General features: G+C 35.3%; 1 protein-coding gene across 1 annotated transcript in view; it reads right to left on the reverse strand.

Moving 5' to 3' along the window:
• The window catches only part of LOC133332061 (complexin), an 88,100-nt gene extending 72,889 nt beyond the window's left edge, over positions 1-15,211 (reverse strand). The window contains exon 1 of the mRNA XM_061540475.1: positions 15,106-15,211. Within this exon, the coding sequence (XP_061396459.1) occupies positions 15,106-15,166 (61 nt within the window). The 5' untranslated portion in view covers positions 15,167-15,211. The remainder of the gene's footprint in view (positions 1-15,105) is intronic.
• Positions 15,212-17,869: the final 2,658 nt, after the last annotated feature.

Raw genomic sequence — 17,869 nt, forward strand, 5'->3', positions numbered from 1 at the left:
GGCAATGTGCGCTCTCCACAATTGTACCTCGATAGAAGAAACCTTTATTATTAGGTCAACAAATTGCATGAACTCAGATGAAAATGTATTGGGGTTATATCTAACTCTGAAATTCCATCCATTTCGGATAATAAATGCGACCTGTACATTGTTTACAATTTAACATGGACAGACGGACTGACGGACATGCATAAATCGACTCAGAAATTGATTCTATGCATATTCTCCAAAGGAACTATGTGTCTATCTCGTTTACTTTTGCATGCTACAAACATATGCACAAAGAGATAATACCCTGTACCACAGTGTGGTGAAGGGTATAATAACTATTTTGATGAGGTTCAAAATAATGATGTGGTTTTCAAGAAATGAAGAAATTCCATCCTCTATAGACTCGTCAGAAAATGAACCGAGACAAACTGTCCCAAAATCTGCCATGGTAAATTGCTGCCGGAGAAAAGGAAATACGAAACTGCTGACACTTATTTTGGGAAATAGGTCTACAACCTTAAACATACTGGTGTGGGAAAAGCTTACCCAATAGCTATGTACCCAAATTTGTGTATGCTGTGGTTAAAAATCTGCTTACTCCTCATCTGATTAAAACGATGATTGACGCAAAAATATAGGCCACAAATTCGAGATTGAACACTCTCGAATATCTGGTCTTCAAAACGAGTAGAAATATATGCAATTGTATAGTAATTTTCCTATGATTCGTAATTTTACTTCCATAAATAGGGCAGATATCGTCGAAAATTCACAGCCTTACAAGAACCGCGATGTGATAAATTCTCCAATCCACACCGATGATACTGTTGAAATAACCAACAAATCAAGGATGACCAACCAACCGCCATTGGATTGTAGGATAGTGAGGAGTCCATGCATTCCTCACTAGCATACACCAAAAGAATTACAAGCGTGAACTCTACCTTGGCAAAAAAATAATAATGGGTTCATTGATTCACCTCGCTATCGTTTTTTTAGGTGAAGGATATGGGATATACATTTAGCTTAGTTACACTCTATAGAACAAACAAACTTATAAGTAGAAGTTTATTGAAGTGTTTTTCATTTTTGAGGCGTTTTAATGCCAGGTCAATTTCAGAATAATTTTTTTACAGCTGACTTGCTTGGTTAAGCTTTGGTTTAGTTCAATCACAGTTTGTGCAAATTGTATCTAATTTCAGGCAATAACAGCTTCGGATTGATGTTTGACTTAGATCTGTTGAAGAATCATGAGTTAATGTAAAAATCTTACACAGTTCCTCGAGTCGATATAATAACTCGAGTTATTTTTAATGAGTCGATATAATAAATTGGGTGGCGTAGGGGATGATAGATACCAAGCAACGACTCTGATTGGCTTTAACATGGCGAAGCCCAGGCTTATCTTGGTCCCTCTTTCATCTCAACTGTGGACACTGACCTCCCCGTGGTGCCACCTGGGGAGCTATTCTCATGACCCGATGAAATAGTGAGCTAACATGTGCCGCGAGTTCACCCATTAGAACTATAAAAAAATGGGTTGGGGCGTCGGGTTAGTTGCCCACTCTCGGAAAACCCAACCTACTACCTAAAAAGCAAAGAAAACCAAATCCCCCTAATGCTGACGACGTATAAAGGACCACGATCTGCGAATCTGCACTTGGAATGTGCGCACGTTGTACAGAACAAGGGCAGTGTTCGCTTTGGCGGATATACTCAAGAAGTACAAAGCCGATATTATTGCCTTACAGGAAATGTGATGGAAAGGGACAGGTGTAAGTAAATCAGACGATTACGCCCTCTATTATAGCTGCCATGAAACGAGACATGAATTTGGCTGCGGATTTATGGTTAACAGGAGAATAAAAGACCTTGTCTCCAGATTCACCCCAGTAGATGAGCGAATTGCTATAATCCGTATAAAAGCGAAGTTCTTTTTCATCAGTCTAATTTGCGCCCATGCTCCGACCGGAGAAAAAGATGAACAGACCAAAGACATATTTTACGAGCGCCTAGAAACAACATATGACCGTTTCCCTGGCCATGACATTAAAATTCTGCTAGGAGATTTTAATGCAAAAATCGGAAGGGAAAATATCTTTGGCCCCACCGTCGGAAAATTCAGCCTTCATGAAGATACATCCGACAACGGCATGAGGTTGATTGACTTCGCGGAGGGAAAAAAACATGGTAGTAGCAGCAGCACCAGATTCAAGCATCTCGATATACACAAGGCCACCTGGATTTCTCCTGATCAAGTAACGAGAAATCAAATTGATCATGTTGTGATAGACGGAAGGCATTCATCCAGTGTTTTAGACGTCCGATCGATCCGAGGAGCGAATATCGATTCGGACCATTACCTTGTGGCAGCCAAGGTACGCACCCGTCTTAATGTTGCAGCAAAGGTGCCATCTAATACAATACGGAAACTCGACGTCGAAAAGCTGCACACACAACAGGTAGCCGAGGCCTACCCATCTGCTTGAAGAAAGCACTTCTTGTCCCGATAATAGTATAGAAGCACAATTGACAAAGAATTGCCCACTCCTTACAAACTGCAGCAAAAAGAACAACTGGGTACCGAAAACCACCACTAAGAAACCCATGGTACGATCAGGAGTGTCGTAATGCTACTGATGTGAAAAACACAGCGTATAGGGCAACCCTGCAGTTACACTCTTATAGAACAAACAAACTTATAAGTAGAAGTTTATTGAAGTGTTTTTCATTTTTGAGGCGTTTTAATGCCAGGTCAATTTCAGAATAATTTTTTTACAGCTGACTTGCTTGGTTAAGCTTTGGTTTAGTTCAATCACAGTTTGTGCAAATTGTATCTAATTTCAGGCAATAACAGCTTCGGATTGATGTTTGACTTAGATCTGTTGAAGAATCATGAGTTAATGTAAAAATCTTACACAGTTCCTCGAGTCGATATAATAACTCGAGTTATTTTTAATGAGTCGATATAATAAATTGGGTGGCGTAGGGGATGATAGATACCAAGCAACGACTCTGATTGGCTTTAACATGGCGAAGCCCAGGCTTATCTTGGTCCCTCTTTCATCTCAACTGTGGACACTGACCTCCCCGTGGTGCCACCTGGGGAGCTATTCTCATGACCCGATGAAATAGTGAGCTAACATGTGCCGCGAGTTCACCCATTAGAACTATAAAAAAATGGGTTGGGGCGTCGGGTTAGTTGCCCACTCTCGGAAAACCCAACCTACTACCTAAAAAGCAAAGAAAACCAAATCCCCCTAATGCTGACGACGTATAAAGGACCACGATCTGCGAATCTGCACTTGGAATGTGCGCACGTTGTACAGAACAAGGGCAGTGTTCGCTTTGGCGGATATACTCAAGAAGTACAAAGCCGATATTATTGCCTTACAGGAAATGTGATGGAAAGGGACAGGTGTAAGTAAATCAGACGATTACGCCCTCTATTATAGCTGCCATGAAACGAGACATGAATTTGGCTGCGGATTTATGGTTAACAGGAGAATAAAAGACCTTGTCTCCAGATTCACCCCAGTAGATGAGCGAATTGCTATAATCCGTATAAAAGCGAAGTTCTTTTTCATCAGTCTAATTTGCGCCCATGCTCCGACCGGAGAAAAAGATGAACAGACCAAAGACATATTTTACGAGCGCCTAGAAACAACATATGACCGTTTCCCTGGCCATGACATTAAAATTCTGCTAGGAGATTTTAATGCAAAAATCGGAAGGGAAAATATCTTTGGCCCCACCGTCGGAAAATTCAGCCTTCATGAAGAACATCCGACAACGGCATGAGGTTGATTGACTTCGCGGCATGGTTGATTGACATGGTAGTTAGCAGCACCAGATTCAAGCATCTCGATATACACAAGGCCACCTGGATTTCTCCTGATCAAGTAACGAGAAATCAAATTGATCATGTTGTGATAGACGGAAGGCATTCATCCAGTGTTTTAGACGTCCGATCGATCCGAGGAGCGAATATCGATTCGGACCATTACCTTGTGGCAGCCAAGGTACGCACCCGTCTTAATGTTGCAGCAAAGGTGCCATCTAATACAATACGGAAACTCGACGTCGAAAAGCTGCACACACAACAGGTAGCCGAGGCCTACCCATCTGCTTGAAGAAAGCACTTCTTGTCCCGATAATAGTATAGAAGCACAATTGACAAAGAATTGCCCACTCCTTACAAACTGCAGCAAAAAGAACAACTGGGTACCGAAAACCACCACTAAGAAACCCATGGTACGATCAGGAGTGTCGTAATGCTACTGATGTGAAAAACACAGCGTATAGGGCAACCCTGCAGACAGTAGCAACACGTAACGTGATGGAGAGTTATCGGGAGAAAAGCAAATCGAGATGTACAGGAGTCAGAATGAAGTCCGGAAATTTTTCCAACGAGTAAAACACCAAACCGAAGGCTTTGGTGCAGGCACATCCTCCTGTAGAGATGAAGAAGGAAACCTGGTGACAGATACAGACAGCGTGTTGAGGATCTGGAAGGAGCATTTCGAAAAGCTACTAGTATCAAATAGTGGCGATGAAGAAGATACCCCAGAACCAAAAAGAGATGATGGTATAGAGGGTATACCACCTAGCCAAGATGAGGTCGTAAAAGCAATTAATCGGCTCAAGAACAACAAAGCAGCAGGAGCCGATGGGTTACGAGCCGAACTATTCAAGACTGGTGACCAGATGCTGGTCAGGAGCATGCACCAGCTGACTAACACAATTTGGCTAGATGAATGCATGCCCAATGATTGTAACCTCAGCATTCTGTGTCCCGTGCACAAAAAAGGAGACAAGACGATATGTGCCAACTATAGAGGAATAAGTCTCCTTCCCATCGCATATAAAGTGCTATCCAATGTGCTGTGTGAACGATTGAAGCCAACGGTCAATGACATCATCGGACCATACCAATGCGGCTTCAGACCTGGCAAATCCACCATTGACCAGATTTTCACTCTGCGCCAAAAAACACAATCGACACATACCACCTATTTGTCGACTACAAAGCAGCATTCAACAGCCCTATCCGTTCAGAGGTGTTTAAAGCCATGTCTGCGTTCGGCATTCCTGCAAAATTAATACGGCTATGCAGGATAACTTTAAGTGGCACAAGGTCAGCCGTTAAAGTAGGAAAGGACCTATCGGAGCCCTTCAATACCGAACGAGGATTCAGACAAGGTGACAGTTTGTCTTGTGATCTTTTTAACATCCTACTGGAAAAGGTCATACGAGACGCAAAGGTGAACAGAAATGGCACTCTGTACACCAAACAACATCAGTTACTCGCCTACGCCGATGACATCGATATAATGGGTCGAACATTGCGAGCGGTAACAGCTACCTTTGAACAAATTGAAAAGGAGTCTGCCAAAGTGGGTCTGGGAGTAAACGGCGAGAAGACCAAACTGATGGTATCAACGCGCAAGACGTCCAGTAGACTCGGACCAACTGTGGAACTTGAGAACTACAGCTTCGAGGTAGTTAAAGACTTTATATACCTTGGTACCGCCATAAATAAAACGAATAATATCAGTTTTGAAATTCGGAGAAGGATTGTGATGGCCAACAGATGCTACTATGGTCTAAGTAAGCAGTTTAGAAACAAGGCCACCTCTCGCCAAACCAAACTCACACTTTACAGGACGCTGATACTACCCGTGCTATTATATGGATCAGAAGCATGGGTACTTGCGCAAGCAGATGAGGCAGCGCTTGGGGTGTTTGAGAAAAAAAATTCTTTGAGAGAAAAATTCTCAGTAAACGGATTTTGATTTTATACAAATTACCATATAAATTCCTACACTCTTAATATATAATCCTAGATAAAATATGTACCCTTAGCCTGCATTATCGTCTACAGTTTAATTTACTTACAATTATAATATTCTTCTTCATATTTCAATACTTTTTTGCTGCTGTTGTGTTATATCCTGTGTGTTTTGTTTTTTTTTTCTGTTCCTCTTCATTTAATGTATAATATTTACGTAAGTAATGGTTTACAGGAAATGGACGGTGTTCAGTTTATATTATCTTTTTATCCTTTCTGCTTCTCCAGCATATTATTATTATTTTTTGCTACTATCGGGTATTTCGTTATTCTTTTAATTTAAGAGCCTTTGGGCGTTATATAAAAGAAGAAAAAAAAAACATCCGTTTTATTTCAAGGGACGCTATCTATAATCTCTCACGGGATAAAATAGCATAGAAATTGAATGGAAGCAAGAGGAAAAAACAGGACATTGTAATAGAAAACGGAAATCATAAGCATATTTTGAATGCTAATTAAATGTATTGGGTTGGTTTTTTTGTCGGTTTGACCAGGTTTCCTTTTTTATAAAAAAAAAACATAAGTAAATGGAAAGAGAGAGAGAAAACTTAAGTTATTAAAAAAACACACAAATAAATGGCATAAAAGTTTAAGGCAATTAGTTTGTGGGTTGTTTTCTTTCTGGCAACCTTTATTCATGAAATTTACCAAGCTTTGCCTTAGGAAACCATTCCATATTTTAATTAGATTAAAATCAATGAATAAATTCCAAAAGGAACAATTGGTTGTCCACTTTTCCGTTTTGGGGTCAAATTCTAATGGGAAAAACCACCCTTATATGTTCATTATGAACTATGTTTCAAATTGGTCAAGCTATGCCGTTCAAATTGTATTATACAAAAAACGAACAATATATTACAAATATAAAAAATATATATACACAGAAAAAAAATTGTAACCATTTGATAAAAAAATTCAAAAATCCAATTAAAATTTGATTGATTTTTCGCCGATAAAAATAATGTTCATATTTACAATCGCCGATAAAAAAAATTGTAATCCTATTCGAAAATATTTTGATAAAGCAATTCTCATATATACTAAAAATTTTGTTGAATTTTATTTTGTTAATCGATAAAATATTTTTCATATTGACAATCTTGTTTATCAAATTATTATTATAATTTCAAATTAAATTTCTTGTAGTACGATACAAAACCATTTAAACAGCAATTGTATTCTGCCACAAAAATACCTCCAAATTTTCAGTATTTTAACGGCTTTAAACTAAATGTGTAGCTCTATACCGAATAAAAACTTATATTTGTTATCCATCTTTTACAATCTATTCAACAAAGTACTTTGTAATAACGTAATAAAAAATAATATGGCATATTACAAAAAAATTATTAAAAATTGTCCAACAAATTTAATAATTTTTTTGGTCAAACTCGTTTGTTGATGGTTTTTTTGTGAATTGTTGGTGTTTGATAAACATTTCCGACTACGTTTGAAATATGTTATCGACATCTTTTTGTCGAACGCTGATGAAGCTTTTAATCAAAATTTTCGGGGTGGCTTTTTTTTCTGTGTACCAAAATTAGTTGTACCCTGAAACTAAAGTTTTTTATTACTGGGATCACACAACATTAGAAATATGTTAAATTTCTGAATGATTTATTAGATTGCGAAATTTAAGGTATATTATTATAGACTGGATATTTTTTTTTGTATTCATTTTTTCTTTATTATTCAATTATAATTAATTTAATGCCTCCGCGCCATATTTGGCAAAATAGAGGCTAATGGCAACTATACAATTTATGATATTCTAATTCTTATTATAGTTAATATTAAATTAATTGTACAAAAGATTTTCAATATTCTGCAAAAGATAAGCTTTAATGCGTTTTTTAAATATCGATATTTGTAGAATGTTTTTCAAATCGTCTGATAATTGATTATATTCCATTGGTCCAGCGTATTTTATTCTTTGTTTTGTTACTTCAACTCGACATCTAGCTACTTCCAGGTCTGATGCATGCCTAGTGTTTCTACCAGTAAGTTCTCTATTTTGTCTGAAAGATATTGACGAAAGACCTATGCCTTTTAAATTTTTAAACATTGCCATTAAAATCTGATGTTTATATAATCCTCGTAAAGGTAAAACATTTACTGCTTTGTATTTGTAAAGATCTAGTGTTGGGAATCTACGTGGTAGGTTGTAAACAATTTTTAGGGCTTTATTTTGAGCTCTCTGCAGAATTTTTAACGAGCTGCTGAATTTAAATCCATATATAATGGGAAGATATGTCAAATGGGAATGAACAAGCGTTTGATATATTAATGCTTTGGTTTCTGTGTCAAATTTGGATTTGAATTTATACAATATTCCTGTAGCAGCAGACACTTTATTTTGTATGTGGTTGATATGCAGGTCCCATTGTAAATTATTGCTTAACGTTATACCCAAATATTTTACACTAGGTGATTCAACAATTCGTGTTCCTTCCACATGAATAGCCATTTCATGATTAGACCTGCTCATATGAGGTTGAAACCTAATGAATTTGGTCTTATTCGGATTTATAATTAACTTGTTAATCCTAGCAAATTCAGATAAAATAGCAGAATCGTACTCCGCTTGAGTTTGTAAGACGCGCTCATACTTATATCCGTACAACAAACATATGTCATCAGCAAATATGAATAATTTGCCAGAAAATTTTAAATGTTTCAGATCGTTAATATATATTTTAAATAAAAGAGGGCCTAACACACTACCTTGGGGAACCCCACAATTAACAGGCAAAGAATTGCTATTTGCATCACCAATTTCAACATATTGGCGTCTGTTGCGCAAGAAATCAGAAAAAAGCTCTAACGACATATTGGATAAACCAATATTCTTTAGTTTCTTAATCAAGATGTTGTGATCCACCAAGTCGAAAGCTTTGGATAAATCAAAGAAAACACCTGCAACACCTTTTGCCCCAGCGTCAATTTTGTCACATATATGTTCAACCACATTTATAACAGCTTCCTCCGTCCCTGAGCCCTTTTTAAAACCGAACTGTCTATCGAAAAGTATTTTATTATCAACAACATACGTAGAAAGTTGTTCATAAATTATTTTTTCGAAAATTTTATCTACGGTAGAAAGGACAGCAACTGGTCTAAAATCTGTTAAACTTTTGGAGTTCAGCTTCTTAGGAATCGGCAGAATTTTGTGAATTTTAAGGCTATTTGGGTATTTTCCTTCAATAATCATTGTATTAAAAATTTTAACAAGTAAACTAGCAACATTATTTTTGCTAAGAAGTAATATTTTTGGTGTTATTTTGTCAAATCCACAACATTTCCTTATATTCAATGATTGTAAAATGTTTGAAACTTTTAATACATCCACAGGTTGTAAGGAAAAATAAGTCGGCTCAGGTATGAGGGTTGAAAAAAAATTTATATCATCATTGGAATATTGTTCTAAATTGACTCTTGATTGTTTTACTGAGTCAATAAAAAATTCATTTAAAGCAGTGGCTTTTGCATTATCCGTAGACAAAAGTCTTCCGTCTTCCAATAATACATCAAACTTTCTGTTGTTTGACCGACCGACGGTTTTATTTATAAATTGCCATGTTTTTTTTACGTCACCTTTGTAAGCATTCAAATGATACTTATAGTAATTGTTAATCAAAATTCTATTACAGTTTTTTACTAATTCGTTTCAGTAGATCTGTTAGTTGGGTTTTATTACGAGCTTTACGTCTCCTACATAACAGTTTATTTTTAAAATTCATGAGAGCGGATAAATTCTCTGTAATCCAGGGTGAGATCATTGAACGAATATTTACAGATTTATGTTCTACTGTTGTACAATGCAATGTTGCCGTCGTCAAAGTTTCAATAAATCGGTCACATAAATCAGATGAATTAATTTCACCCGTTAATTCTGTATTTAAAATTGATGATAGTTTGACATAATCCGTCTTAACAACTTTTTGTGTTATAAAATCACGTGGACATACTGAAATATCCAAACAACAGCTAAGTATATTGTGGTCCGATATATTATTTTCAATGCTATGTACTGAAATATTTTGAGGGAAATTACTTACAACCCAGTCAATAGAAGACTTGCTGAAAGGCCTAGTAACAAGATCATTACACGGCTTCATATTCTATTCATTAAATACATTTAAAACATGTTTGTTACGTAATCTGCTATGTAGATCTACGTTTAAATCACCCACCACTATCATCGGGCCAACACGCAGTCTCTCCATAATGTTTTCCAATTTATATAAAAATCTTCTTAAATTGCAACGCTGTGATCTATATATCGATAATACTATTAAATTAGAATTTTCAATTTTGACATTTTGCAAATCAATGGCAATAACATCTAAACCATCGCCACTTTCATTCAAAATTACTTTATATTTAAGATTTGAGTTTACATACAATGTAGTTCCACCAAATGCATCAGATCTAGTGCAGCTAATAGAACTAAACCCATTCATTGAATATAGACTTAACAAATTATTGCTGAACCAAGTCTCTTGGACCGCTATAATCGAAGGTAGTTTATAAAATATTTTGATTTCATTCTGAAACCGGTTAAACTTTGTTATTGAAGAAATACTTCTAGCGTTTAAAGATATAATATTGAAAAAATTTTGACCGTGGTTTTGAAAATAATGATTATAACTTTCTATTCTTTTGAAATATTTAGACATAATAAAAAATGAGTGAAATAGTAATCAGAAATATAAATATATGCATACAATATTAATTTGGTGACAAAAATCCAGCATCATCCTCATCTTCCTCATCCGCATTATCTTCTTCACTTATATCATCCTCTTCCTCAAAACTCACAGCTGAACGTGTTCGTGATGCAATTGGTTGTCTGCATACAGCAGATTTCAATATTTTATCAATTTCATCCATACTTTTTAATTGAATTTGTCTCGAGTTAAATTCTTTTTTTGCAAATACCTTGCCGTCTTTTACATAAATATATTTGTATCCCATTGGTTTTAACGATTTAGCGTATTTTAATATCTCCAAACTATCTCTCGTAAGGAAATCATTAACATACACATTCTTCATCTCTGCATCATCTTTCAAATGTTTTTTCTCCTTCATAAACAACATTTTCGACTTCCTATTGATGAATTTAACGACTATGGACGCTTTCCTGGTCTGCTTGTTACGATTAATAAAATATACGTCTTCAATTTGGTTGACATCAATAACAGCACCAGCTTTATTCGCAATGTTCAGAACAATATCGAGTGGATTAGAATTATCATCAGTAATCACACCATTGATGATACAATCATTTTGAATTCTAATATTATTTAAAAAATTAACCGTTGATTTCAATTTGGTAACATCTTCACGTAAGCTCTTGTTCTCTTTTTGTAATGTTTTTATTTTTTTCGTGTTCTTCTTCACACCATTTAATATTTGATCATATTGTGTTGACATAAACTGCATTGTCTCCTTCATTTCTCTCATTTCTCGCAACATGCTTTTCAACTCAGATCCGTTGTTACACGGTTCACAGAAATGACACTTGAATTCGAGAGAGTCATCATCAGCGAGCTTCTCTATCTCCACTTTATTAAGTTGACTACATTGCCAGTGAAACATTTTTTGTCACATTCTATTGCTTCGTCGCTTTCCAACACTGGAGTCTTGCATTGAACACACGAAATTATTTTTTTAACATTATTTGTGCTTCTTCGCTTTGTATTCGGCATTCTTGATGTTTATCACAAAGAGCAATAAAAGCTTTGTTACACTAACACAATTGATTTTGGTTTGACAGTGTAAATACACCTTAATTTTGATTTGTAATTTGTAACAATCGCACACAGTATTTTTTCAGTCTGGTTGATAACAGAGTTGCCAATGTACTTTTATTATAGGTGGGATACATTTTTCACCTGAATAACACAATGGAAATCAGTTTCGGGATATCTGTTAAATTTATAAATGGCAAAGTTGGTGATACCTAATTCATATTTTTTGACACATCGGTTTCCCTCTGCCTTATTAGTGAAATTATGTGGAAATATTGCTAAAAGCTCCGATGTAATCAAAAACGGCCGGGATAACATAAGTGTTGTACCAAAATCGTTTTGTAGGGTTTTTACATATTGCAGATGTGAACTTATAATTATTAAAAATGTCATTAACGTAGGCTAGGCCCTCCACCGTGTATTGGTCGATAAAAATTACCCAAAATTGGTAGGCCCCTTAATATGAGGGTTTTAAGCCTATATTGACAATTTTCTACGAAAAATTATTTAATCGTCTGCGAAAGCGAAATACTAAATTACTAACACATGGGTCTACATTCAAAGGGTCTTTAATATACTGAAAATAGGACGGCGAATTCATGCGTGGCCGATGTTAAAACATTGGCCTGCATACAACATTTTCCTTTTGAAAACCCCAAAAAATAACCAATCATATGCCAAAAATTACCTTATATAACGAAGTATTGCCTAAACATGGTCCTATAAGATAAATTGGAACTAAATTAGAAACCGGGTGTGTCAAAGGCTTTCAGTTGGGACATGCGGTTAAAACTTTAAAATATTGGAAATATGTCGGAACCTTTATATAAGGCCTACGTAAAAACATAAACCGATATTCAATTTTTCTTGCGATGAAGTGTTTTACCCACCAAGACTACGAAACATCAAAATTAAAATCCAAGTGAGAATTAAAGCACACAGATCCATCAAAGTACCTAAAATGGTACGTGAACCCAATATAAAAATATTTTTTTTTCACCTGAAAACCGAAATGCATTTTTTATTGAGTTTTATATGAGGGCAATGTCTCAAAAATTACCTATAGTGAAAAATATTTGGAAATATGTTGTTCAGTCACCAAGACTACGGTAAAGCCATATGGGATTCCTGATGGCTGTAGGAAAAAAAATCATTTAAGATGGGTGTATGAAAAAAAAATCATTTGGGGCATAGACCCCAAATAGGAAGTATAGTATATAGGGACATAGGCCCCAAATAACGGAGCCCATTTTCCATAAAATTTACAAAATTCGATTTTTTGGGCTCTAATTGAGGAACAAATAATTGTACCAAATATTGTTATTCTCTCTGGGATTGAGGGCGATTTTCTCCCTGTCAAAAATTATCGATATTGGCTAAAGTTAGGGCGTAGCCTCCATATAACGCTACCTTCTGGGAGTTTGGGAAATTTGCTCCTTGTCAAAAATTATCGGTAGTCCTTTTAAAACGATACCTCGTACCTGTTATTTCGTATTTTGGATTGTCATTGGAAATTAAAAATCTCCCTGTCATCAGTATTGGTTCAAGTTTCGGTGTATCCAGAGGGAGATAGAGCTGAGGGAGATTTGCTCCCTGTCAAATATCGTCGGTATTGTCCCAAGTTTTGGTGTAGCTCTTTTATAACGATAACTCTCAAACGTCAGTATTTTGGGAACATTTTTCCATTAAATTGGCTGTTATTTGGTATTTTTCATGGGGTCTCAAATCTCCCTAACATCAGCATTAGTTCAAGTTACGGTTTACAGAACCCTTTATTTTCAGTATTTTGATATCAGTCATGATTTTGACCTGAGCTGGTTCTAGTTTAATATTTTGAGCTCATAGGTGAAAATCATGTTATCATAAATATCGGTCGGTCTTGGGGTATAGCCCCTATATATGTATTTTTATGGTATGGAGTGCGTTTTCCAAGCGAATTGACTATAACTTGACATTAGGAATGTCAGTCATTTGGAACTTGAGGACATTGGTGGGTAAAAAACTTCTTCACACAGCATTTGCAATATAATTCCATACAAATGTCACCAGTCCATTTTGATATGCTCGAGGTCATAGGTCACTTTTCAAGCCTGAGTGTCTGTAGTGTGATATTTCGTTTTCTCCTGGTCATAATTCGCAATTTCATTCCCCCAAATATAAGTACGATCGATTTTATATATTTTGAATGTTCAATTCATGGTGTAGGGTATAACAGTTTGGGTCCGGCAGAACTTCACGTTGTACTTGTTTGTGAGTTCATGCCAATATCTCTGAAGTAGGACCTCACGGATAACACGGAATTTGAAAAAATATATATTTATTGGTGTATGGGTATCATTTGTAAATTTAGAATCTGGAATCCCAAAAAAAAAAATTGTTTCCATTTAAATAATTTGTTTGACTTTTATGTACTACTAGAAACGAAAATATCGAGTTAAGTGCCTCTGTTGTATTGGAATAAGTGTTCACCGATTTTATTACCTAATAAGTATTAATAAATTCAAAGCTACAGCTCAAGTACTCTTATTAATGTCCGAATTAGTTTTTGCACATAGAAACTTTTCATCAATGTGTTTCTAGTGCATACAATTGATTCACAGTTGAATTGAATTAATGATATTCGGGAAAATTCATACACTTTTCTGCCTTTTCAATCAATTTAATTCATTTTCATTTCAGCCGAAGCAGTAGCTGCAGCAGTAGCGGCGGCAGATAAACGATGTTTCTCTAAATGTGACTACTTGAACAACAACAATTAATTTGTCGATTGTCAGTTTGTTTGTTTGAAGGGTGGATGGGTTGGTGCGTGTGGTACTTAAGTACATATGTGTACCTCGTTCAAATGTCAGTACTGAGCGTATGTCTGTCCGTCCGTTTGAATGCCTGTCTGTCTGTCTTGCTGCTATGTGTCAGCCAATATGGTGGTGCATGTATAAACATTGTATGTTGATGACACATAAAATATGTGTAATATTTCATTGATAAATGATTGTTAGCTAAACGATGTTGTTGTTGTACCAACATTGCTGTTTGTTGATGTTGTTGTAGCTGTAACCAGAATACAATTGTTTGGTTGTTGTGTCAAATATCACATGTGTGAGAGGGGCGAGAGAACGAGCTGGAGAGGCAATAATGAAATTGATTAGATAAGAAAAATGTACTTAATATTAATCAATTGAACGTAGTATCATCCAAAGCACACGCTATATAGCAAAAGTATGCACAATGCTGATAGTCGGAATGTATCGAACACCAACAAAAAACACATATTTAATTTTGGTATTTCGGATTTATACCCATATGTAGTAAAGTATTGCATACAAACATACATATTCTATATGCGAGCAAATAAATAATGATTGTTTGAAAATAATGATGGTATGTAAAATCCCATTTGTCCTACAATTGAGAATTGCAAAAATGCTTAAATATTTACATTGCAGTCAATTTCGAACATGTTACAAAACAAAACACAACACAGACACTCAAACATACACACACATAACTTACCATCTAAAAATTTATCAATTTTACGCCAAGGGTTTGAAAGGTCTAACAAATATTTACTCATGTCAGCACTGACAAATCAAATGATCAATAATTGAAATTGCTTTTTCTTTTGCGCGGAAAATGAGAGAGAAAAAATGTAATTTTCAGAAAACGTTTTTGGTTTAATATTTTTCTTTTTTGTGAAATTACTTTGAGCGTTGGGGAATTGACTGAATGGTTTGTTATATTTTTTTATTTATAAAATTTTAAAGTTAACGCTGCGTTGTGTACAAAAAAAAAACTACATATATGAGTTTATATGTTATCTGAAAAAATGCCGGTATGTGCTTAATAGGGTGTAACGTGCCTTAATAATATCAATTTTTGTAAATGCTCAATAAAAAGTAATTTCTCAGTGTTTAGTCCTCTGTGTGAGGAACTTATAATTTCTTTCTATTACTTAAGGGAAACCCCTTAAGTAATTGAAAATTTATAGGGACATTCTTGCCATTCTCAAAAAATTAGTGTAGGTTCACTTGATGCTAACACAATTAAATCAAAATCAAAAATAATTTTTTTTAACCTTAATAAAAAATCCTATCTGAAATCGGTTCAGAATAGTAAACATTTTTCGTCACAACCTAATATTTATATATACGTATAAAAATATTAAGTATGTGTGTTTAGTGATAATGGAAGTTTAACCCACATTAAAAAACCAGAACAATAAAATAACTCTGCAATTAAACTGTAACGTATTTGGAGGCCAATTTCAATATGGGGTAACATTTCAATCCCACGGGTTAACCACAATAATTACGATAAGAACTCAATTGATGAATAAGAGAGGGAGAGTGACAGAGAGCTAGAGTAATGTGTTAGTTGCAGGAGAGTTTAAATTTAAAGTGTTTATATCAGGGATGGTCCGTACGACAAATGTTTCAATTTTCGACTGTTAAAAAGTTATATACGTCGAAAACGTCATATCCCTGTATAATATGTAATAAATGTAGTAAACGTGTTTAGACTTCACCATTAAATAGACATTCAATATAAGCTTATGTATGTATTGAACAGTTTAAAACTAATGTTCGTCTTTCGTAAATTTTTTCTATAACCTTCATCATAAGGCGGAAATTAAAAAAACCATATGTAAGCCCACTGCCGACCAATCGACTTTTTATATTGGTATAAAATTCGAAGGCAAAGGTCGAAAAGTCTACTTTTGCTCTATGATCTTTTCTAGGGGCCATGTCATTTTACATACTGAAAATTGAGGGTGCCGGTATGTGGAGGCTATATCAAATTTTAGGGCTATATTAATTTTTATACCCTTCACCACACTGTGGTACAGGGTATTATGTATTTGTGCATATGTTTGTAACAGGCAAAAGGAATCGAGATAGACCCATGGTTCCTTTTGAGAATATGCATAGAATCACTTTCTGAGTCGATTTATGCATGTCTGTCCGTCCATGTATTTTTGTGAAAAAAGTACAGGTCACATTTTTGAACCGATTTGGATGAAATTTGGCAGAGTTCACTTATTTGGTCCAAGGACGAATCCTATTGAAATTGGAGAAAATCGGTTCAGATTTAGATATAGCTCCCATATATAGTTTCGTCCGATTTTGTATAAATGGTGCACCAAATTCCCAATATTTATCCGATTGGGACAAAATTTTGCACAGAGTACTGAATTTGGGTTACATTGATATATGACAAGTTTTGTTGAAATCGGTTTAGATTTATGGGTCGATTACGGATGGTAACCGTAGTTTAGTGGCGTTGCCAGTTGCCAAATTTGAATTATGGATGGCAACTGTTGTCAACTTCAGTTGCTTCAAATTATATGTTATTGTGTGTTATTATATGTACATGTGTGCCATCTATACATCCGACAACACCCGGGAAGTTCGTTTTTGAATAAAAATGTGTATTCTTCCCTTTTTCCTACTCTGTTAATTTAGAAACAAACCAATTTTTAAACAGTTTTTTCTTCGGTCAAAACCACCGACATTGTGGGTTGAGCCATGCCAAAGTTGATGTCATTGCCATGGGACTTTTGAAAACTTCCCTCCGAAAAAAACCCTCAGAGCTGCACACATTTTTAAGAGAGGAGGAATTGCTCTTGATCGTCGTGCTTTTCGGAAATCAGGTTTTATTGCTTCAAATAAGTACACAACGGTATCTTTTGGCAGCCGAAAATACGCCTTTAAGCTAAAATGAGCAGTTGATTGAACATTTCTCTAAACATAAACATCTACATCCAGAGCGGATGGTACTTCTAATGGATTGGATTTATCTCTTAATTGCCTTCTAATAGATGTCACGCCTTGCACGTCATTTTCATCATAAAAAACTAGTTCCACAGAGCTTGTCATCACTTAAAATAAGCTCTTCTGAAAAATTCTATTAAATTTTTTGTTTGTTTACAACATTTCTTGTTGTAGAAGTGTCAAAACAGTATTATCGACGGCAACTGAGGAAAGCTGATATTCATTATTTTAAGTTTTATTTCAGTGGCGTACTGGAGTTTGGTTGCTTTCCATAATCGACCCATTAGATATAGTTCCCATATATATTTTCGTCCGATTTTAAGTAAATGGAGCAATAAACATACTGCCGATACTTGTCCGATTAAAACAAAATTTTGCACAGCTTACTTACTGATGTATAGGAAGCTTTGTTAGAATCGGTTCAAATTTAGATAAACCTCCCACATGTAGTTTCGTCCGAATGTATGCAAATGGAGCACAAAACAGTAAATGTTTGCCGATTGAGA

The sequence above is a fragment of the Musca vetustissima genome, unplaced genomic scaffold, assembly GCF_032173495.1.
Source record: "Musca vetustissima isolate MV318-11 ecotype Yass unplaced genomic scaffold, APGP_CSIRO_Mvet_v1 utg23075, whole genome shotgun sequence".
NCBI classification, from domain to species: Eukaryota; Metazoa; Arthropoda; class Insecta; order Diptera; family Muscidae; genus Musca; species Musca vetustissima.